This window comes from Acomys minous, assembly GCF_964271855.1.
Source record: "Acomys minous genome assembly, chromosome: 2".
Classification (NCBI taxonomy): Eukaryota; Metazoa; Chordata; class Mammalia; order Rodentia; family Muridae; genus Acomys; species Acomys minous.
Genome location: NC_140484.1, coordinates 51,284,970 through 51,307,743, shown reverse-complemented (window position 1 = coordinate 51,307,743; position 22,774 = coordinate 51,284,970). Strand labels below are relative to the sequence as shown.

Here is a 22,774-nt window from a genome sequence, read left to right as displayed (position 1 = left end):
CAAAATAGCTAATTTATATCTGCTTTACATGGTAGAGTTTAACATAAACATTGATTTGAGGAGAAAAATTGTTTCAATTAAAAAAACAACAAAACAAAACAAAAACCCCTCAACGTCCTAAGAAAGTAAGTTTGAAATGAAATGCCATTTCAACAAGGAGTCAGGAGACAAACCATTCAGCAGAGGGCTCTGTAAAAATGTTTATTTCTACTAATGTTTTGAATACAGGAACTAAAGATGGAAGGAGGGGGCCTCAACTTTGCAGAAAACAACAGTTAGGGCCTGCCCACAGCCAAGGGAGAAGGCCACTCCAGACTATCCTGGCATGGACTGTCCCCTCCTACTTAATGTCAGTCCCACTAAGCAGGAAACAGAAAAATCAGGGTGTGAAGACCTTACCAGCTGCTAGCTAGCGTGCATGGAAAGGGACCTCCCTGTGACCTAAGAGCAGGGTACACAGGCAGGAGGCAGAGGCTCCTGAGTCAGTTAAGGGCAGGAGGCTGAATGCCCAGGTCCAGGAAAGAACGAAAAAGGGGATTTTGGAGGTAGGCTTTTTTATCGAGTTAAAAAACAGGCACATTATCCAACTTCTCCCTGTGGCCCCCAAGCTGCTGGCACAGCCCTGACACTGTCCCCCTCCCCACAAAATCAAAGGGAATAAGGAGGCAGAGGACAGGAAGTTCTGAGGATGAGAAATGTTTGGGTTGCCAGAGAGCACCCGTGAGCAAGCCAGCCGCACACAGGAAGGACAGGTTGAAGCTGCTTGTCCCCTTGTGGGACTGGGCAGGGCAGGGCAGAACCAGGTGCCCGAGAGCGTCCTGGCTGGAGCACAGAACCCCATGGAGCATGATAGAGGATGTGGGACTATTTTGGCAGGAGGCAAAAGGGAGCAAAACAAGGGCCATGAAAAGGTCCCGGCACGTGCCACCTCAGCCTGTTCTCTCCAGCTGCTCCCAGCAAAGGCCTGGCCTGGTTCACCTCTGGGGCAAAGCCCTGGAAACCAGAGGGAGAGGGGCTAGGCCAGGCCTGAGACAAGTGAGCTGCTCTCATACTCCTTCTGAGGACTCCCTTTGGACCCTGTGACTACCAGGGACCTGGGCCCAAGGCAAGCAGAGTGAATGCACTTCCTAGAGAGCAGAGAGAAGTTGGGCCCACAGGTCGGCCCTGGGACAGCGTGCTGCTCCTTACTCCCTGAGGGCTTGGGGCCAGAGGCAGTCAGGGCTATCACCTCCCTGTGCTGTTTGATGCCAAAGGCAGGTTGGCAGGACTACCCAGGGAAAGAGGAAGAGAGAGGGGATGAAAACCAAGGTGGAGAAGAGCAACAGCCTTATGTGGGGAGCTGGGTGGCACATCAGGAGGAGTTCTGGTTCTGGTAGATGGACGCTTTCTCCTTCAACAGATCCAGACACAGGTGGCAGCTCCAACTTCCTACAGAGAAGCAGAGGGGTCAGGGTAAGTCCCACAAGATCCTATCCGCTGTCCTCCTACTAATAAGAGCTCATCCCAGGCAGGACAGGGCAAGTTCTGCAGCAGCAGCTTCATGGTTATCCTGAGCTGAGGGAACTGCTTGGTCTTCAAAACCATGAAAACCCAGCCTGGAGAGATGATCTGGTTCAGTTCCCAGCACCGACATGGCAGCTCACAACCATCCGTAACTGCAGTTACTGGGATCTGACACCCTTTCCTGACCTCTAAGGACAATAGCCAGTCATGTAGTACACTAACACACACAGACAAAACGCTTCACACAACCACTCTCCATGGAGATAAAGGCAGCATTGAGTGGGAGGACACTGACCAAACAGATACCCAGACCCTGTCAGTCTGGGCAGACTCAAGTGTTTTGTTTTGTTATGATTTATTAAATTTGTTTGAGTGCATGTACTACAGCATGCATGTGAAAGTCAGACAACTTGTAAGAATCTGTTCTGTCTTTCCAACATGTGTTTTAGGGGTTGAGCTCAGGTTATATAGGCTTAGTTGCAAGTGCATTTATCTGCTGAGTAGATCTTGCCAGCCCAGACACAAGTTTTTAAAGTGCTCCAAACTTTTTTTTATTTATTTGAAGACAGAGTTTCTCTTGTAGTCCTGGTTGTCCTGGACTCACTTTGTAGACCAGGCTGTCCTCCAACTCACAGAGATCCGCCTGCATCTGCCTCCCAAGTGCTAGGATTAAAGGCGTGCGCCACTGTGCCTGGCTGCTCCAACTTTTTTTTTTTTTAAAGATTTACTTGTTTACTATTATGTATACAGTGTTGTGCCTGCATGTACATGTGCTGATTAGAAGAGGGCATCAGATCACATTATAGATGGTGTGAGCCACCATGTGGTTGCTGGGAATTGAACCCAGGACCCCTGGAAGAGCAGTCAGCATCCCCAACCTCTGAGCCATCCCTCCAGCCCCCCAAACCTTTGACAAAAGAATTTCATGGCCTCAGAAGTAAAAGAAAGATCATAAAAAGAGGCTCCAGAGGAATTACATTTTTTTTTCTTTCACCAAGACAAGGTTTCTCTGTGCATCCCTGCCTGTCTCTGAACTCAAGACATTAACCAGCCCACCTCTGCTTCCCAATTGCCACCATGTCTGGCCTGAGAAACTACTTGTAATCTGGTGAAAGCCAGAGCTCTCTCTGGAATACAGTGCAAGCGAAATGGGTGCCAACATCCCTGGAAACAGCCAGGCTCGGTGGTATACACCTCCAACTGCAGCTCTTGAGGAGCAGACTCAAGAGAGATTTCTTTGGAGTAACAGGCCTAATAAGACCCTGCCTCAAAAACGAAACAAAGAACCAACAATAACAGCAACAAAGAACAGAAAGAAAAAAACAAAACAACAACAAAAAATAAAATAAAAACTACTGCAGGTGTTACATGCAGGCAGAACATTGTAATAATAAATCTTATAATAAATAAGTCTTAAAAAGGCTGCCTCATGTTCCAGTAAGACATGCTTGGCAGGCAGCGCTCTACTAGCTCAGTGTCTCACAAAATGTCAATGGGAAAGCCCTTGTTGCCCTCGGTGAGTTTTATCTGTGAAGTGCTCTTTGATGGTTAAACAAAACACAAGGTACGACTTCCTTCAAAGCTGATCTAGAAACGTGTCAAGACAGTAGTGCTGCACGCCCTGCAGCTGCTAAAGGACTCACAGCTTTGCCAGTGGCCTCATTCTCTGCAGGGTGACAGCAGTCTGGCCTGCCTTACAAGCCAGCTTACACACAGTAAACTACTTCTCCCATTTGAAGACTGGCTCCTATCTGTGCACAGCAGAGCTACTGGACACTTGGCCCTCCTAGACAACCTTTTGAGTTCCCTTAGAGCAGTGGTTCTCAGCATTCCTAATGCTTCAACCATTTAATACAGTTCCTCATGTTGTGGTGACCCCCCCAACCAGAAAATTATTTTGTTTCTACTCCATAACTGTAATTTTTCTATTGTTATGAATCATAATGTAAATGTCTGATATGCAGGATATCTGATATATCAGACCCCCTCCAAAAGGGGTCACAACCCACAGGTGGAGAACCACTGCCTTAGAGGAAGGTGCTAGGCACAGGATACAGCTTGAGGAGGCTCCTGCAGAAAAGAACCACTCCTCGGTGGCACCACTGGTATTGGCGTAGCACTTCTAGGACCTTGGAGATTACTTAAAGGAAAGCACTAAAGATGAAGAAAAACCTAGGCTCCAGGGTCAACTCCCACCAAATGGGGAAGAGTTAGGGAAGAAACACTCCATCAGACTGGGAGAGCTACAACAGAAGTGTCAATGTCAGATAAGCTGCCAAGTGCATTTTTGGACTAGCCAAAGGAAGATAACTCTCTCATGGGTGACAGTTTTCTTCTCCACATCAACTTTTTTTCATGCTGTTAATTACCTATTTCTTTTTTTTTTTAAGTTATTTATTATTATGTATACAGTACTCTGCCTGCATGTACACCTGCAGGCCAGAACACGGCATCATATCACATTATAGATGGTTGTGAGCCACCATGTGGTTGCTTGGAATTGAACTCAGGACCTCTGGAAGAGCAGACAGTGCTCTTTTTGTTTGTTTGTTTTTTGTTTTTTTGAGACAGAGTTTCTCTGTGTAGCCTTGGCTGTCCTGGACTCGCTTTGTAGACCAGGCTCCTGGACTCGCTTTGTAGACCAGGCTGGCCTCGAACTCACAGTGATCCACCTGCCTCTGCCTCTTGAGTGCTGGGATTAAAGGCATGCGCCACCACGCCTGGCTGCAGACAGTGCTCTTAACCTCTGAGCCATCTCTCTAGCCCCCGTAATTATCTATTTCTAAGTAGCACTGATGACAAAGTACACACATTAAGTTCTTTAAACTAAAATGCTAGGAAAGTGTACAGAACTGAGCCAAGATAAGGCACCTTGCTTTCAGTGTTGTCAGGGATGCTCAGTGTTTATAGTTCTGGTGACTGACTGAATTACTAAACTTTGTAAGTTTTTTAAAGATTTTAAACTCTGCTGCTCCATTTTTGACCATTTCCCCTTGGTAGGGAGGCCTGGTGGCACTCAGAGAAAGAATAGGCAGGGTATCAAAATGAGACTTGATAGGCTGTGACCATATGGTGGCGGAGGAGGTCCCCTTCTGTCACAGACCTAGGGCAGGGGAATAGGGTAAAAGAGGGAGGGAGGGAGGAATGGGAGGATACAGGTAAGGGGTAACAATTGAGACGTAATCCAAGTAAATAAAAAATTTTTGTTATTATGTAGCCAGGTGTGGTGGCTTACACCTTTACTCCTCGCATAGGAGGCAGGGGCAGGCGGATCACTGTGGGTTCGAGGCCAGCCTGGTCTACAAAGCGAGTGCAGGACAGCCAGGGTTACACTGAGAAACTCTGTCTCAAACCTCCCCCCCCCCCAAAAAATGCTGAAGCCTAAAAAATGTCAATGTTTTACTTGGATGTTGTGGATCCTTCTTGAGTAAAGTATTTTGAGTAGATCTGGGCCACTTACCTTCAGGAGGCTCAGACATAGATGGGGTGAGACAGTACATGTGGTAGCCACGGTCACAGTCATCACAGAAAAGCAGCTGGTCCTGCAGAAGGCAAGGAGAAAGAACAAAGGCCCAACGGCTTATGTAGCTTAGTTATGATAATGCTGTTGCTTCCAAGAGGGCCTGGTGGCAACTGAGAGAGTTGTCCATCTGTCCACCTCAACCTATCTGGATTCTAACTGATCACAAAGCCTACTATTTCCTTGGAATCTCTCTCCACAAAGCTGCCCGTTATCTTTTGAAGAGATAAGACAGGACATATACCCAGCCCCACTCACCCAAAGCCTCTGACAACATCCCCAAGGTCCAAGCACAAGGTGACGCTTAGGAGCAAAGTCCCTGCTTAAGGTGCACCAGGCCCTGGGGTGACTCCTCACTGCCTACAAATGGCCTCTGACCCCACAATCACGTGATGCCCACCTCTGACCTACCTGTGACATACATTCTAGTAAGGCCTCTGCACTGGCCATACCTTCTGGGACTGGCTCCTTGTATCATCCAGACGCCCAATACCAATCTCAAAAGCAAATGTAATCACAACTCTCTATGGGATCCAGCTAACTCTCTGGCATGTCACTAGTTTCACTTTCTTCAAGGCATCTCATACAAATCTCTGTCCTCCCACTACACAAACTCTATGAACGCAAACTACTCTGTCTTACTTGGTGACATGAGAGCCAAGAACACTGACTGTTGGTGTTCAAAAAACAGATTTTTTTCACAAATATAAAGTTCCCTGCAGTGGGTCAGGAAGGAGGAGCACGTGTGCTCTGACAGAAAGCTTGCTTTGGAGGGAGCCAAGGGGAGAGGCAGGCAGGCTTAGAGGGCACAGCACGCACGTCATTCTCCGAAGTGCCGCAGAGGTTGCAGCACTTGCACTCGATGCACTGCCAGCGGTAGGTCTTCACAGCTGCCATCATCACAGGGGTGAACTGCAGGCAGGACGGGTGCCCTGTGGGGGAGGTGAGTCAGACAAACGGCAGGACCAGGGTGAGGAACGGGTAAGGGAGGCTGCCTGGCCGTGACAGCACTGGCTTTCCTGGGCACTAAGTGCAGCCTACTCTTTGAGGATGGAGGTACCTGAGCGGCCACAGTCAGAGCAGGACACTAGCTCCTCAGGCTGCCCTGTCTTCTTGTTGATTTTTGAGTCCCCCAGGCAGAAGTCACAGTAGTTGTTGGGCAGGGCCAATCCATCCGGTCCTTTCTTGGCTATGGGGAAAAAAGAAAAGAATTTTGATGATGTTTACATGAACTCTGGGTTACCCCACATTCCCTATGAGGAGGGTTTTAAACCAGCCTGGTTCCTCTCCTGATTGGCTGCCCTGACACCTCAGCTTACATTTCTGCTCCTCAGACCTCTGGGAAACAGGAGTGGGTGGCTGGGAGTCTTCCTTGTCCTCTCCTTCCTCCTCAGCCAGGTGGGAATGGGCATAGTGGTAACTGAGGCCAGGTCGGTTCTTGTAACGTTTTCCACAAACTGGGTGGAAAGAAGATTGGAGATGTTAGGACACAAAGACCACATTTCCCCCCTCTGACAAGCTATGAAGCTCCATCTGAGGCCCATGGAAACACCTCTGCCCCCAGCATCTCTACTCTGGCACAAGCTTTAGTGATGGCCCCTTCCCTTTAGCCAAGAGCATCAGGCCCTGGACCTCTCTAGTTTCTGGGATCCCCCTCTCTCTCTAGAATACAAACCCACAGCTACCAACATTTTTCTATGTTGGCTTTTGGAAGGACTTAGCACATACTATATCAACTTGCCCCAAACAGCCATTGTCTGAGAGTTCCAAGTCAGGAAAGTTCTACGGTCTTGCCTTATGGTGGAAAGGGGACAGGAAACAAGGGGACAGGTAACAAGTCTCTGTCATCTATGTAAATGTGGCAGGTTCATGCCCCCTGTGTATACTAATCACAACTGAACAGACAAAGGGCTGAGGGTGGGTCTCTTGAGGAACACCCACCAACTGTGCAGTATGGTTAACTTTCCCAAAGAAACTGAATTAGATTCCCATACTAGTGCCAGCCCAGCCCCTACCAACCAGCAAGGAAAGATTACATGGCATTTTATCTTGCGTAATGACACCAAGAGGGGCAAGGGGGCCAGCAGGAAGGAATGAGGAGGATGGGAGGAGGTGGGGGTATGAAGGTGGGAACATTAGCTGACCACCTGTCTGTTTTGGGGAGCATCAGATGAATCTGTTCATAATGGGTTTCTGTTAAGACTTTGGAGCTACCCCACATACTAGGCCAAGCGGCCACAGGAGTGAGTCTGTGGGAGACAAGCAGTGGTTAAGACAGGAGCTAGGACTCTGAGAACCAAGCACAACCGGGATTCCACAGCAGTACCCTCATACCATTGCAGAAATTCCAAAGCTAGCATCACAGGAAATGAGAAAGGCAGGAGGAACAGGGGAAGAGGGGAAAGGGACAGGAAAACCACAAGTCTGAAAAGTTGAGAGAGCTACCTCTCTGGGGCGCTTTCGAGGTATGCTTTTGTTTGAAACTATCTGAAAGACAGAAAGAAAAGTCATGAGAAGAAGGCCTTGATACATTTGAGACAGGGCGGCAGCAGCAGGAAAACAGAGCAAGTGAGAGAGAACCCCAGCAGTGGCACTTCAGGCTGGAGGCACGGAACAGGGTAAGCCAAAGCAAAGGGAGAGAGGACAGACACTAACCCTCAGGGCTGGCCCCCTGTCCCCTGCCTTGATGGGTCAGCGAATCCGGATGCTGCCCACTATGAGGCCAACCCTGCCTGCTGTGAGTTCCCTCATCCCCCCACCCCCCAGGAGCCACGGAAATCTCTCCCAGAGCATGCAGGTCCCACCCAATGTGAAGCAAAGGTGAGGTCGGCAGGCAGGACGAGAACTCAGGCTTATTTTTACCATTCAGTGCAAGATCATGACCCCCCTCCTCTCACATCCAGAGCAGGAGCTGGGTCCGAGGCAAGAACTACCCACCCTCAGGAGGCACTCACTGTCACAGGCATAGGGCTTATCCCGGTCCTCCAGGATGGAAGCATCCAGTTTCTTCCGGGCACTGCTCACACCTTTACTCTGCCAAGAAAAGCAAAGAAGATGACACCTCACTAAGGTGTCTAGGTCAGAGGAGCAAAGCAGAAAGCGACTGGCCTTCATAACCCAGCCTGTGTCACCCCCCTTCAGGCAGCCTCACCTTGGATTTCCCCTTTCCCCTACGCTTTGGAGTATCTTCTTCATAGTCCTCGTCATCAAGGTCATCTAGGAAGTCATCGGGTTCCAGGATCCGCTGAGTGGACCAGAGGATTTGAATGAGCAGAAAAGTCAAGCACATACAAAGCGCCCTCACAGTGTAGAATTAGCCACGTGGAACTACCCAGCTTCTCTGGAGCTTAACCCCACAACAATCATTCTTCAGCCTGCAAGCCCACACCTGCTTCCTTGAATGCGTTCTTTCCTCTGTGCTTCTTCAAGTTGCTCTCTTAGTCTAAAATGAATGTCCCCACCTCTCAGAGTCCCAACACCCTGTGTCCACCAGAGATTCCCCCTGACACCGCAGGCAGCCATGCCCTGTCCTGCCTGCTCTGCTTCCAACATTCCTGTTCTAGTTTCAATGAGTTTTACTGCTTCCTTGTGTGGCCTTGAAGGAAACTCTAACTGCCTTCTTTCTGCCTCCCTGTCTGTGAAACGGGAACTACAGGACCTACCTCATAAGGCTGCACAGGAGGACGCATGTAGAAAAGCACTTAGCATGGTACCTGGCTCATCTGTAGCACTTCTCATCTTTAAACTTAGCATTAACTTTCCAGTTGACAAGTATGAACCAGGTGTGCTTCCCCTAAGTAACACCAGGCACCTGAGGTCTCTAACAAAACCTTGAATGAATGAGTGAGCCTGGACTAAGAAGAGGAAAAGGAGTGTGAAAGACTAGACAGCAGCAGGACCACGGCCAGCAGAGCCGCATGGCTGCAGGGGCCTCAGCTTCCACTTCACTGGTTTTACCTTTTGTGCTAGGGTGTACACACCAACAAGCATGTGTTCTCCCATGCACCTGCTTCAGTTCTGCTAACTGGTGCACTCTCCTCAGCCGTAGGCTAAGGCTGGCCATCAGCCCTAAGGATAGCATACCTTACGTGCTCGACTGTTGGCGACAGGAAACTCGCCCAGGCTGTCATCGTCAACTCGGGGATCTGGGGCACCTCGTTTCTCCAGGGGATCAGTACGCAACAGAGCCTCTAAACTGCTGCCATCCTGTGAGATAAGCCCCTCTTTCTTTAGAGTCTGATCCGTGTCTGCAACATATAAGGATGAAGAAAACTCAGAAAGAGTGAAGGTGAGTCTACTCTGTGTCGGGCCAAGTCAAAGTCAGTCACATCTGTTCTGTTCTGCAGGAGCCAAGATACCTTCGTTGAGGCAGCGCTGGGATGCAGCTATTTACCTCTTTCCCCTAAGATGGTGCGTTCTCTGGAGGACGAAACTATAATATGTGCAAACTCTAACACAGAGCCTGGGTCAACAGCCTCTTGTCATCTAGTAGAGCATGGCCCTGCTTAGGAAGTAAGCACCTTGCTTTTTTATTTACTCTTGATTATTGTATTTATTTAGTTTGGTGCATGTGTGTGTGGTAAATGTCTGTATGCTGTATGAGCATGTACATGTGGGTACAAGCGTTAGAGAAGGACACTGGGTGTCCTGCTCTAGCACGCTCTGCCTTATTCCTCTGGCGTCTCTCACTGAACCCTGAACTAGACTGGCATCTTTCAAGCACCAGCTCTGTACTCCATAGTCTTAGGATTACAGGAACATGTTGGTCACATGCAGCTTCTCATATGTATGGTGAGCTAGAATTTAGGTCCTTGTGTTCACACAAGAAGCCCCGGGACATCTCTGCAGGCCATATTCTTTTGAGATAATTTTGTGTTTTTTTGTTTGGTTGTTTTTTTCCGAGTCAAGGTTTCTCTGTGTAGCCCTGACTGTCCTGGACTCACTTTGTAGACCAGGCTGGCCTTTAATCCACAGAGATCCTCCTGCCTCTGCCTCCCAAGTGCTGGAATTAAAGGCATGCGCCACCACTGCCCGGCTATATTTTTTGTTTTTCTGAGACAGGGTTTCTCTGTGTAGCCCTGGCTCTCCTGGAACTCTCTTTGTAAACCAGGCTGGCCTTGAACTCACAGTAATCTTTCTGCTTCTGCCTCCCAAGTACTGAGATTAAAGGCATGCACCACCTCACCCAGCTAATTTCATGTTTTTTATTTTGAGGCTCTCATGTAGCCCAGGCGGGTCTCAAACTCTCTATGTAGCAGAGAATGACCTTGACTTTTTGATCCTCCTGCCTCAACCTCCTCAATGGTGTTACTATGTAGTAACACACAACCACATTCAGTTAATGCAAAACTGGACATCAACCCAGGGCCCTGTGCATGCTGGGTGAGTACTCCAGCCCCTACCTGGCTTAATTGATGGGAAGGAAAGCCTGGGATCCTCAGGCGGGTGGGCTCGACGCTTTTTCCGCCAGCGTCGGGCAGGGTAGGAATACAGCTGTCCAGAGGCCAATCCTGTGGAAGAAGAGCGAGCAATTAAGCCCTAATCCAGCCCGAAAAAAATGATAGTAAATATTTTGTGGATAAGAACTCTACTGAGTTGTAGAGCAAGGGGGTGATACAGAACAGGTGAGCCTGTGCTGGGTAGGATACTCCATGGGAAAGAAAAACTGACAGATGTCAGCTGAAGTGCCACAGCCGTACTTGGTCCCCTGGAAGATCACACTCATTCCAGAGGCTTCCAGAAAACACAGGTGCCGCTGCTTCATCCTCCCCACTTCTGATCACAAGACCACTTACATCTACCCCGTCTCCTAAGTGACAGAAGACACTTCCTTATGTTCCTGCATCACCTTCCCTGTAGCCTGCAACCTTACCTGGACCCCGGTGTCGCTTTTCCATCCAGATGTAACAATTGCTCTGGGCTACTCCAGTCTGTGAGTCCAAGAAAGGCAGGCGCACGCTGCGCTCAGCACAGAGGCGGGCATTGTAGTTGTGGCACTGTTCCATGGCATCTTTGTAGTACTGCTCCCCTAGGCTGCAGGAAGGTAAAGCATAGAGCTGTGGTGTCAAGTCATCCCTCTTCCTTGTCAATGGCTTCTCTAGAATGCTTGGCAGTCTGGGAGGCTCTCTTTTCTGTTATTAGTCTCTTATTCTGCCTCAAGGGACATAAAGAACCATCACTAAGCCATCACATGAGGAAAGACAAGTTACTATGAGCTGGATAATAGAAAACCATTGTAGGCCAGGCAGTGGTGGCATATGCCTGTAATCCCAGCACTCCGGAGTCAGAGGCAGGTGGATAGCTGTGGATTCAAGGCCAGCCTGGTCTACAAAGTGAGTCCAGCACAGCCAAGGCTACACAGAGAAACCCTGTCTCGAAAAGCACAAACAAATAAATAACCACGGTAACACACATTTTACTATGTGCATAATCACAGATAAGCCTTTTAAAATGTTTGCTTTGTTTCAAGACAAGGTTTCTCTCATTCTGCAGCCCAGGTACTCAACTCATGGAAATCCTTCTGCCTCAGTCTCTCAAGTCAGACTTAAATCTAAACCCACACAGAGTGAAAAATGATCAAGGCAACAGCTCTGTGGTCGAATGCTTGTTCTGCCCATACAAGGCTCTGGATTCACCCTGGCAGCACTGGGGGAGGAATAGGAAGACATGATTGTTCACCCTGTGGTCCTCACGTGTCTAGCCCATGCTACTTAGTAAGCACTTCTCTTAACATCAGCATCCTGAGCTGCAGGCATTACTGCAGAAATTAACCTCCTCTGACAGATGGGAAAAACAAACAAGATCCAGACGACTCATCACAAGATTTCTAGCACACTATTAGTAAATCTACCCCACAATGCTATACAGTTCTAAAAATGAAACTCTTACTAGGCAGAGTGGTCCATACCTCTAACTGAAAGACTGAGGCAGACATATTACCCCGACATCAAGGCCAGTTGAGCCAAATAGCAAAATTCTTCCTCAAAACCCCAACTAGCCAGATATGGTAGCACACACCTGTAACCCTAGCACATGGGAGGTCCAGGCTGAAGTCACCCTCAGCTAGATAGCAAGTTCAAGAACAGCCTGAACTATACGAGACTAAAACCAACCAAAACAAACAACAACAAACCAGAAACAAGAGCCAGGTGTGGTGGCTCACGCCTTTAATCCCAGCACCTGAGAGGCAGAGGCAGGCAGATCACTGTGAGTTTGAGGCTAGCCTGGTTTACAAAGCAAGTCCAGGACAGCCAAGATTACATAAAGAAACCCTGTCTCAAAAAACCAAACCAAACCAAACCAAACAAACCAGAAACAAACAACACCAAGCTATTATTGAGCTGGACTTGGTGGTACACACCTTTAATCCCAGTGTTCAGAAGGCAGAAGCAGGAGAAACTGCATTTGTGGCCAGCCTGGCCTACACAGCGAGTTCTAGGCCAGCCAAGGCTACATGGTGCATCACTTTCTCAAGAATAAATAAACAAATGAATAAAAAATAAAACAAACAAATAAATAAGAAAGAACAGAGATGGCTCAGTAGTTAAGAACACTTGTTCTTGCTGGGCAGTGGCAGTGCATGCCTTTAAGGAGGAAGAGGTAGGTGGACCTATAAGTGTAAGGCCAGCCTGGTTTACAGAGCTAGTTCCAGGACAGCCAAGGCTACATAGAGAAACCCTGACTCAAAACACCAAAGCAAAGCAAAACAAAACCAAAAAAAACCAAACAACCCAACACTTGTTCTTGTAAGAACAACTCTTGCTCTGCCCATACAAGGCTCATGTAGTTCAGGCTGTTCTTGAACTTGCTGTCTAGCTGAGGGTGACTTCAGCCTGGACCTCCCATGTGCTAGGGTTACAGGTGTGTGCTACCATATCTGGCTAGTTGGGGTTTTGAGGAAGAATTTTGCTGTTTGGTTCCCAGAATCTATACAGTGGTTCACAACTGTCCATTAACTCTACTTGCAGGGGATCTAGCTCCCTCTTTTGATCTCTGAGGGCACTAGGCACATATGTGGTACACACATATACAAGTAAAACAAAACTAAAAAAAAAAATTTAGGGGGAAAAGACAGGCACAGTGCTGAGAAGTGTCTCAGGGTATGACCATTCGTGTATCCACAAGGTAAGAACTTGCAGTGTAACTGGGTGTGGTGGTGCACACCTTTAATCCCAGCACTCAGAAAGCAGAGTGCTGGATCTTCATTGTGAGTTCGAGGCCAGCCTGGTCTACAAAGTGACTCCAGCAGGCCGTGGTGGTGCATGTAAGGCTTTAATCCCAGGACCTGGGAGGCAGAGGCAGTTGGATCTCTGAGTTTGAGGCCAGGCTGGTAGACAAAGCGAGTTCCAGGATAGCTGGGCTTCACAGAGAAACCCTGTCTTGAAAAACAAACAAACAAAAACAAACAAACAAACAAAAAAAAAAGCAAGCAAACAAACAAAAAAGAATTTGCAGTTTTCCAGGGAGAAAAATGTCCCCAACTTCCTAAAAGCTTTTACTAAGCACTATTACTAATAGAAAGCCTGTTTACAGTAATCTAAATAAATTATTTAAATAAAAAAGAAAATATGTTTACAGTAAAGCCTATCTCAGGGCCTTGCTAACTGTAACACAGCCAACACCCAGAATTTTCTGGCTCTGGAAGATGCAATCTGAAATCTTAAGGGAATTCTCTAAACGCTTTAAGAAAAAGATAGGAGCTGGAGAGATGGCTCAGAGGTTAAGAGCACTGTCTGCTCTTCCAGAGGTCCTGAGTTCAGTTCTCAGCAACCACATGTGACCTGATGACCTCTTCTGGCCTGCAGGTGTACTCAGATACAGCACTCATATATAAAACAATGAAATCTTTTTTTTTTTTTCTAGACAGGGTTTCTCTGTGTAGCCTTGGCTGTCCGAGATTTGCTTTGTAGACCAGGATGGCCTAGAACTCAAATGCCTCTGCCTCCCAAGTGCTCGCATTAAAGGTGTGTGCCATCACACCCAGCTTGAATAATGAAATCTTAAAAAAGAAGAAGAAGAAGAAGAAAAAGGAGGAGGAGGAGAAGGAAGAGGAGGAGGAGAAAAGAAAGAAAGAAAGAAAGAAAGAAAGAAAGAAGGAAAGAAAGAAAGAAAAGCTAGGAAACTGCAGAGCCAGCAGGGGTTTTGTGGTTCTAAGCATGCTTGTATTTATAATCAATCAACCAACCAACATTGTTGTTGTTCTAGGCCTCATATTCAGAGCCCCCCAAATGCTCATGTATTCTACCACTGAGCTATATCCCAGCCAAATACTCAGTCTTTTTGTGTTTTCTTTTGTTTTTTATTTTGAGACAGGGTTTCTCTGTGAAGCCCTGGCTATCCTGGAACTCGCTCTGTTGACCAGGCTGGCCTCAAACTCAGAGATACAACTGCCTCTGCCTCCCAGGTCCTGGGATTAAAGTTTTGCATGAGCCACCTCGGCCCAGCTCCAAACATTTTTTTAAAAAAGATTTATTTATTATTATGTATGCAGTGCTCTGCCGCATGTACACCTGCAGCCCAGAAGAGGGGATTAGATCACATTTTTTATGAGCCACCATGTGGTTGCTGGGAATTAAACTCAGGACCTTTGGAAGAATAGACAGTGCTCTTAACCTTTGGGCCATCCCCTTCCTTTTATTTTATTTTTGGTTTTTCGAGACAGGGTAGCCCTGTTCTCTGTGTAACCCTGGCTGTCCTAGACTCGCTTTGTAGACAAGGCTGGCCTCGAACTCACAGAGATCCTCCTGCTTCTGCCTCCCAAGTGCTGGGACTCAAGGCGTGCGCCACCACGCCTGGCTACACCCCCTTCTTTTTTATATAGAGGTTTATGTAGCTCATCCTGGACTCAAACCCCAGTATACAGTCAACAATGACCTTGAGTTTCTGATCTTCCTGCTCTATTTCCCCACTGCTGAGGTTACAGGCCTGCACTACCACATCCAGTTTTATATGGTGCTGGGGAAATCAATTCTTGTACACTAAGCAAGTACTCTACTGAGCTACTCTCTAGCCTTCTTTCCCATAGCATCCCATTACCCATGAAGATGTCTAGATCACATCAGGATGGACTTGAGAGTGAAAAGGTTGGCTTGGCTGTGTCGCCACACAGACACAGACAGGTCATGAAGCTCTATGGGCTCCATTCCTCTCCTATAGACTGGGGCAGTTCGACCAGATTCTGATGGAGATGAGGAGGAGGAGGGAGGAGTTCTGTGTCTAACTCCTACAACTGAAGTGTATCAATAAGCCCTGCCGTACAATCTGCCGGGGCCTCTGGGCAGTCACAAGAGACTACTGCACGGCTTAGCTTGTTCCCAGCAAGTGAAAAAAGACACACCATACACAGCAACACTACAAGTCCAGCCTGACTGGATTCAATGAGCAGTAGTGACTGCAATTAAGGTACTGATGTGTTGGACTGCACGGCACAGAAGAGAGCAGCTCACATTTGCTTGCCTTTAGGAGGCAGCCACGGTCTTTACCACAGGAAAGCTTGGTAAACAAGGCTGAGTGCAGCAGCTCCTTTGTTTCTGCTGATGGGAATTGATACTGACGCTGGAAGTCAGATGGAAGGAAGGACCAGCCCAGGGGGGCTAAAGGCCGCCAAGTCGGAGCAGGGAGGAATGGCTGAGCCGGCTAGTTGGGGCTCCTGCCGCTCAGGCAAGATTCTTTTTTTTTTTTTAAGATTTATTTATTATGTTTGTATAGAATGTTCTGCCTGCGTGTACACCTGTGGGCCAGAAAAGGGCTGTCAGATCATATTACAGATGGTTGTGAGCCACCATGCTGGTGCTGGGAATTGAACTCAGGACCTCTGGAAGAGCAGACAGTGCCCTTAACCTCTGAGCCATCTCTCCAGTCCCAGGCAAGATTCTAAAAGGTGAAACAAGTGCTCCAGTAGGAATGATGGCTAGGAAGGAAACTAGCCATCTTCTTCAAACTAGCGCATGCCTGTGTGTGCGTGTGTGCATGTGTAGAGCAAGAATACACATAAATTCATGGCTCCTGTGGCAAAAAAATTTCAAGCTTCTGTTAGTTACTCTATGGATCACTTTACATAACTCATAAAGTTTTAAAACCTAGTTGGCAGCCATGGTTATTTTAGACTAGTATTTACTCTAATAAGACCACTGTAAAAAACCATTTCACATGTGGTGACACATGCCTTTAATCCCAGCACTCGGGAGGCAGAGGCAGGTGGATCACTGTGAGTTCTAGGCCAGCCTGGTCTACAAAGCAAGTCCAGGACAGCCAAAGCTACACAGAGAAACCCTGGCTCGAAAAGTTCGATCATGATGTCGTTTTTGACAAAAACATTAAATTAAAACAGGAAAGCCTTTTTTTTTTTTTTTTTTTTTGAGACAGGGTTTCTCTGTGTAGCCTTGGCTGCCCCGGACTCACTTTGTAGACCAGGCTGGCCTCGAACTCACAGCGATCCGCCTGCCTCTGCCTCCCGAGTGCTGGGATTAAAGGCGTGCGCCACCACGCCCAGCCAGGAAAGTCTTTTCACAGGGCAAAATAAAAGAAAAATATGAGCTAGTGGTCTTGCCCTCACATGTGATGTCAACTGCACGTAAGCACACTATAATATTTAAAAGGACAAGAAAAGCACCTTTTCAGGGTAAAAAGGGTGAAAGAATAAACGGTCAAGAGGCCTTTTAAAATTTCTGGAGGCTGGAGAGAGCTCAACAGTTAAGAGCACTGACTGCACTTCCACAAGACCGGGGTTCAATTCCCAGCACCCACATGGCAGTTCACAACTATAACTCCAGTGCCAGGGGACCTGACACCCTCACACGGACATACATGCAGGCAAAACACCAACATACATAACATAAAATTGAAATTAAGAGAGAAAGTTCTGTGGGGGCATGTATTATATATTAGTGGTGGTCCAGTCTTCTTCACTTAGAACCGGGGAGAAGCAAGTTAGTAGTTCATTAATTTAAATGAGCAGCCAGTACTTAAAATACTACACCAAAGCCAGGCGGGTGCTGCACACCTGTAATCCCAGCACTCGGAGGCAGAGGCAGGTGGACCTCTGTGAGTCTGAGGCTGGTCTACAAATGGAGTCCAGGACAGTCATGGCTACACAAAGAAACCCTGTCTCAAAAAACAAATAAAAACCTACACCAATAGGTTGCCAATTCCATTTTCTCCAAGACCATTTTTCAATGCTAAGAGCTCCATTAACATGTAATTCTGGAAACCTAGGCAAGCACATTCCTCTAGAACAGGAAGATTTCCAGGGTCAAAACTGTGATTCCTCTTTTCATAGGAAACCTGTGTTCAAAAACAAAAAGAAAAACAAAACCTTCCTCTTCCACTGTAGTAGGGAGGTCAACAAAGAGAAAGGCAGGGTAACAAAGAACTAACATCTGAGTCCAGAAGGAAAACTATACAAATATTAAGTCACCAGCCTCATTCCTAAATTGAGGGAAATGTCAGACTAAAGAGCTGGGGAAACTGGAGTGGGCAGATCAGAAAGAAAGATAATAGTACTGGGAGGGGGGGTGGTTGACAGAGGCAGCAGGATAAAGCCAAAAGCAAGTTAAAAAAAAAAAAAGCCACAAGAGAAGGCACTTAGCTTAATGGAAGTGGGGAAGCATTCTCGGTAAAAAGCAGTGGGGGAGAAGCAACTTAACCTTAAAAAAAAAAAAAAGAAAGAAAGAAAGAAAAAGGAAAGGCCTCTCGGAACGACTGGGGCTCGGCACACGACAAAGAAAGATGAGAAGCCCCCCCCCCCAATAGTCCCTAAACCTTTACTTTGTCAACCAGAATCCAAAAGCTTTGGCTGGACAGCTGAACACTTCAATATTCCTACCCTTACATCACTCCATTAAAGGAAGAGAGAAAGTCATTCTCAAGTCCAACTGGCATGAACCATCCCATTCCAAAACTCAAGATTCTTCTTCACGGAGGATGGAGGAAGAGACGCATCAAACCCCCAAGCATCTCCAACTCTAGGGAAGCGGCTACCAGGCTAGTCCCCGTTCCCAGTGTTCGCCGACAACCGTTAACTTCAGCTCTGCTCGAAATCTGACCCGCACAAAGGCATCTTAGGGGACAGAGAACGCCCACCTCGGGGCTCCTGCACACCAGGAGGCCCTCTAGAGCCCCACTCCCCGAAGTTCTGGCCCTTCTCTATCTTCTCTTGGACCAATTCTTCTCAAGAACATATCTCGGTTTCGGGTACCCCGGATTTCCCGGCTAACGCCACCCCGCTGCTTGAATCTCAGGGTCCCGCCAGGAACGGCGGAGCCTGCAGCCCCAGGGAGGGCGGTGGGCGGGGAAGGGACCGCGATCTCCCGGGGCCGCCGGCCTCCGCTCGGCTCCGCGGGACCGACGCGTCTCGGGAGAGGCCGGGGACCGAGAGCCTCTTGCTCGCAGTCCGCAGCTCCGCTCGGGGCTCAGCCCGCGAAGAGGACGCCCGTCGGGGGCTCCCGTGTGCCTCCCTCCCGGCCGCCACAAGTTTCCAAAAGAAGCCCAGCGTCTTCTCCGGAGTCTCCTGTTGCCCTCCCTACCAGGAGTCGCACAGCAAGGACTTCCCGGGCATGTCTTTCTCTCTGTCTTGTCTCTTCCCGAACCTCCCTCTCTACTCCCAGGCTCATTTACAAAGCCTCCGGTCCACGACGGATTTGAAAAAACAAATTAAAAACAAAAAACGACCACTCACAGCTTGACTACATTCTCCACCACAGCCGCCATCTTCCCTGTTCCTCTCCCTCAGGCCGGGAGGCCCCCCGAAGCCCACAACGCGCAGGCGCTAAGCTTTCTCAGGACACTGGGTCCTCGACCCTCTGCGCAGGCGCAGCTCCAGGGTACGCGCACGCACTGGCCCACGAGAGCGAGCGCTGGGGAACGAGCGTGAAGGAGCCCAGGAGAGGCCAGTGCGCAGGCGCGAATGGAGAAGTACTTGCTCTCCGCTGCTTAGTCTAGAGGCTCGCCTCCTCCTTGGAGCGGAGCCTCAGGAAGGAGGTCTGGCTTGGTCGGAAAGTAGGAAAGGTAAAATGAAAAAGCCACGGGAATGGAGTAGACGGAGCACCAGTGACCGTTAGCCACATGGTTGACTCACAGGGAGGGACGGGGGTTGGGGGGGGGTTAAGTAATGAAAGGTCAGAGAGGTGCCCCGGTCCATTGGCCTAACTGTCGGGTTCCGACAATTACCATACCTTTCTGACAGTAAACCTAGTCTTCGATTAAGTGTAGGGGTCAGAGAGCATCTTGCAGGAGTCGTTTCTTTCCTTTGTGGGTTTGGGCCGGCTTTGCCACCCCACCAGCCCTTTGCCTGCTATTTCTGAGCACATTCCCCACATTGAAAATATTCACTGGTTGGCCGGGCGTGGTCACGCACGCCTTTAATCCCAGCACTCGGGAGGCAGAGGCAGCAGGCGGATTGCTGTGATTTCGAGGCCAGCCTGGACTAGAAAGCGAGTCCAGGACAGCCAAGGCTACACAGAGAAACCTTGTCTCGAAACACCCCCACCCCCAAAGAAAAGAAAAGATTCACTGGTGTGACTATCCCTCTGAGTTCAGGGTCAAGCTATGCAAATACATGTACAAGCATGTTTCCCCCTCCAAAAAAGAATCCAAAAGGACTCCCCGTAACCCCATCTGCATTCCATTGTGACCCCATTTCTTTTCACTTTCAAATCAGGTTTTCCATCTGTAGTCTACACTGCCGTGTTTCCAAGGCTCTCCTCTGCTTACTGAGAGTTTTTGTTCCTACCAGACCTTTTGAAATAGCTCCTACCAAAGTCACCATGACCTCTGTCTCAATAGATGGAGAGCTCTCCTCTGTCCACATTGGACCTGCCAACCCACATGGGCCACTGACTCTCGCCTCTTTGTCCTACTGCAAGTCTCCACCCCACCCCCACCCCAGCCTTCCATTCACCCTCTGTCTCAGTCCTCAAAGCTTTGTCCTTGTTGGTTTCTCTGCTATCCCTCCTATCTCCAGTTTCAAGAAGCAAATATTTCCAGCCCAGTTATTTTGATATTTTAGAATAATACACATTTTATCATCACTACACGCCTTAAAATCATTTTGGAGCTGGACGTGGTGGCGCACGCTTTTAATCCCATTTGGGAGGCAGAGGCAGGTGGATCGCTGAGAGTTTGAGGCCAGCCTGATCTACAAAGTGAGTCTAGGGCAGCCAAGGCTACACAGAGAAACCCTGTCTCAAAAAACAAAAACAAGAAATCATTTTTGATAAGTGAGATATTTGCTATCTATTGTTTATCCCGCACCAGCATCAAAACTTTCAGTTAGGTGCCAGCAGCCTGGAAGAAAAACTCAGAAAACACACACACAGAGGGAGAGTGATAGAGAAAGATGCCCAGTGTTGACCACTGGCTTGCACACTTGTACACACGCACACATATACAGTTACTCAGCTGTAATCCCAGCATTTAGAAGGCAGGCAATTGGCACAAGTTCTAACCCCACCCAGTCTACACAAGTTCCAGGCCACCAGGGCTACATGGAAAAACCTACAGGACATTAACAACAAAATTTTTCAGAGCCTACACGGAGGCTCAGAACTGTCTGTAGCTCCAGCTCCAGGACCCAACACTCTCTTTTGTCCTACCATGGTCACCCTGGCTCAGTGGGACCCCAAAGCTTATACCTGGCTACCCACCCCATGAAGTGTCAGCTACAGGCCCTGGTGGAGCCATTTTCACTTCCCCTCCCGCAGCCTCAGAGCTGAGGTAGCCTCTCTTCTGTTTGGGAGGGGTGGCAAGAAAGGTACCTTCCTTACATCCTTATTTATCCAGCCTCGCTCTAGACCTAAGCTGAGGCTGCAGGAGCCACAGGAAAGGACACTGTTGTCTTGGGTTCCCAGACCCAAGCACACCAGGCTCAGGTGGGGTTCCTGTGTGAGAGTGGTAACCTGAGGCTTTGGACTCAGGCGCCTCCTTCTACTGAGGTAGCTGGAAGTGGAGTAAGGACCTTCCCTCTTTAGCTTGTCTAGGCACTATGTCCCTCAAATACAGTCCTCAAAAAGACATCCCACAAACCAGACGCGGTGGTACACGCCTGTAATCCCAGTGGTTTTTGTTTTTGTTTTTGTTTTTTTGTCTACATAGCTCTGCCTGTCCTGGAACTCACTTTGCAGACCAGGTTGGCTTCAAACTCACAGAGATCCACCTGCCTCTCAAGCACTGGGATTAAAGGTTTATACCACCATGCCTGATCTTTATTTTACTGAAGGAGAGATAAACATGTTTTTTGTTTAGATCACAAGTGGGGGAATGAGAAAAAGACTTGTGAGAGAGCAGGTGATGTTTATCCCCTTAGAAGTCGAACCGCCATGTAGGGGAGACTGGTTATTAAGCAGCTGAAAAACATCCTTGAACAAATTCTGGGAGGAGGGATAAATGTGAGCCAAAGACAAGAGGCGGGGTGTTTGTAGACTGGGCAAAATTTTGGCTGTTCATCGCTCCACTTCGAGATGCTTCTAGAGAGAACAGCTTCAGGGCTCCGGGCTCCAGCTGAAGTTCCGGGTTCTGGTTGCTCCAGGTTCCAGCAGAAGAAATCCTGCCGATTACACCAGGAGAATTGTTTCTTGGAACTGATATCCTTTATGTTTTCATTATTGTATTCGTTAATCTCCTTTTCCTATTGTTTAGGTTAGTTGGGTTATAAGTGAGATACTCTCGGTTAATAAGTTTGTAATAAAATACATTTGTTAAGAAAAGTGAGCCTACAGTTTACTGTTTTTGTTTTGGTTTTTTTTTGAGACAGGATTTCTCTGTGTAAACTTGGCTGTCCTGGAACTTGATGATCTGTAGACCACTCTGGCCTCAAACTCAGAGATCTGCCTGCCTCTGCTTCCCAAGGTCTGGAAGTAAAGGTATGCACCATCACTGCCAGGGATTTACTATTTTTGCTGTTGTTTTAAAGATTTACTTTGTGTATGTATGTGTGAATCTATTCCATGTGTGTTCTCTGAAAAAGCAGCAAAAACTCTTAACTACTAAGACATCTCTCCAGCCCTCAGGGGCAATTTTTAAAAATTAATTAATTAATTTGGCTTTTTTGAGACCAGGTTTCTCTGTGTAGCCATGCCTGTCCTGGACTCACTTTGTAGACCAGGATGGTTGGAACTTACAGAGCTCTGCCTGCCTGTGTCTCCCCAGTGCTAGAATTAAAGGCGTGCACCACCACTCCTGGTTAATTTGTAAATGTTTTTAAAAGTTTTTCTCTTTTGGTTTTTTGAGACAGAATTTCTCCATGTAGCCTTGGCTGTCCTGGAGTCACTTTGTAGACCAGGCTGGCCTTAAACTCACAGCGATCCGCATGCCTCTGCCTCCCAAGTGCTGGGATTAAAGGCATGAGCCACCACCGCCCGGCCCCCGGCAAATTTTTTTAAAAAAAGACTCATGGTTGGCCAAATTCATGAATGTAGAACCCATAGATATACAGGACCAATTGTATATTGCATCTTTGTTTGTTTGGGTTTTTGTTGTTGTTTTTGGTTGGTTGGTTGTTTTTGTTGTTTTTGTTGTTTGTTTGTTTGTTTGAGACAGGGTTTCTCTGTGTAACAGCTCTGGCTGTCCTGGGACTCGCACTGTAGACCAGGCTGTTGCATCTCTCTTTTTGTCAGAAACACAGCGTCTTATTATTCACAAACACTCCCAAGTACAGACTTTCTGTGTATTCCTGTGGCCATTCCCTTACCAGCTCATCTCAACCTTTTGCAATATAAAAGCTATGTTATAGCATGAATTGGAGGGCAGAGGTGTAGC

General features: G+C 47.9%; 1 protein-coding gene across 2 annotated transcripts; it reads right to left on the bottom strand.

Annotated features, from left to right (window-relative positions):
- Positions 1–175: 175 nt before the first annotated feature.
- Positions 176–18,857, bottom strand: DPF2 (double PHD fingers 2). 2 transcript variants are annotated; one of them, XM_084761343.1, is made up of 12 exons: positions 18,699–18,857; positions 10,896–11,056; positions 10,426–10,533; positions 9,107–9,270; positions 8,175–8,267; positions 7,978–8,056; positions 7,469–7,510; positions 6,343–6,480; positions 6,084–6,212; positions 5,843–5,955; positions 4,964–5,045; positions 176–1,428 (listed from the first exon to the last, which is right to left on the bottom strand). In XM_084761343.1, exons 1-12 carry the CDS (start codon positions 18,728–18,730, stop codon positions 1,352–1,354), a joined length of 1,218 nt encoding a protein of 405 aa, XP_084617469.1. In that variant the 5' UTR covers positions 18,731–18,857; the 3' UTR covers positions 176–1,351. The 2 variants fall into 2 exon arrangements, with proteins under 2 accessions (XP_084617469.1, XP_084617470.1); XM_084761344.1 differs by lacking the exon at positions 7,469–7,510.
- Positions 18,858–22,774: the final 3,917 nt, after the last annotated feature.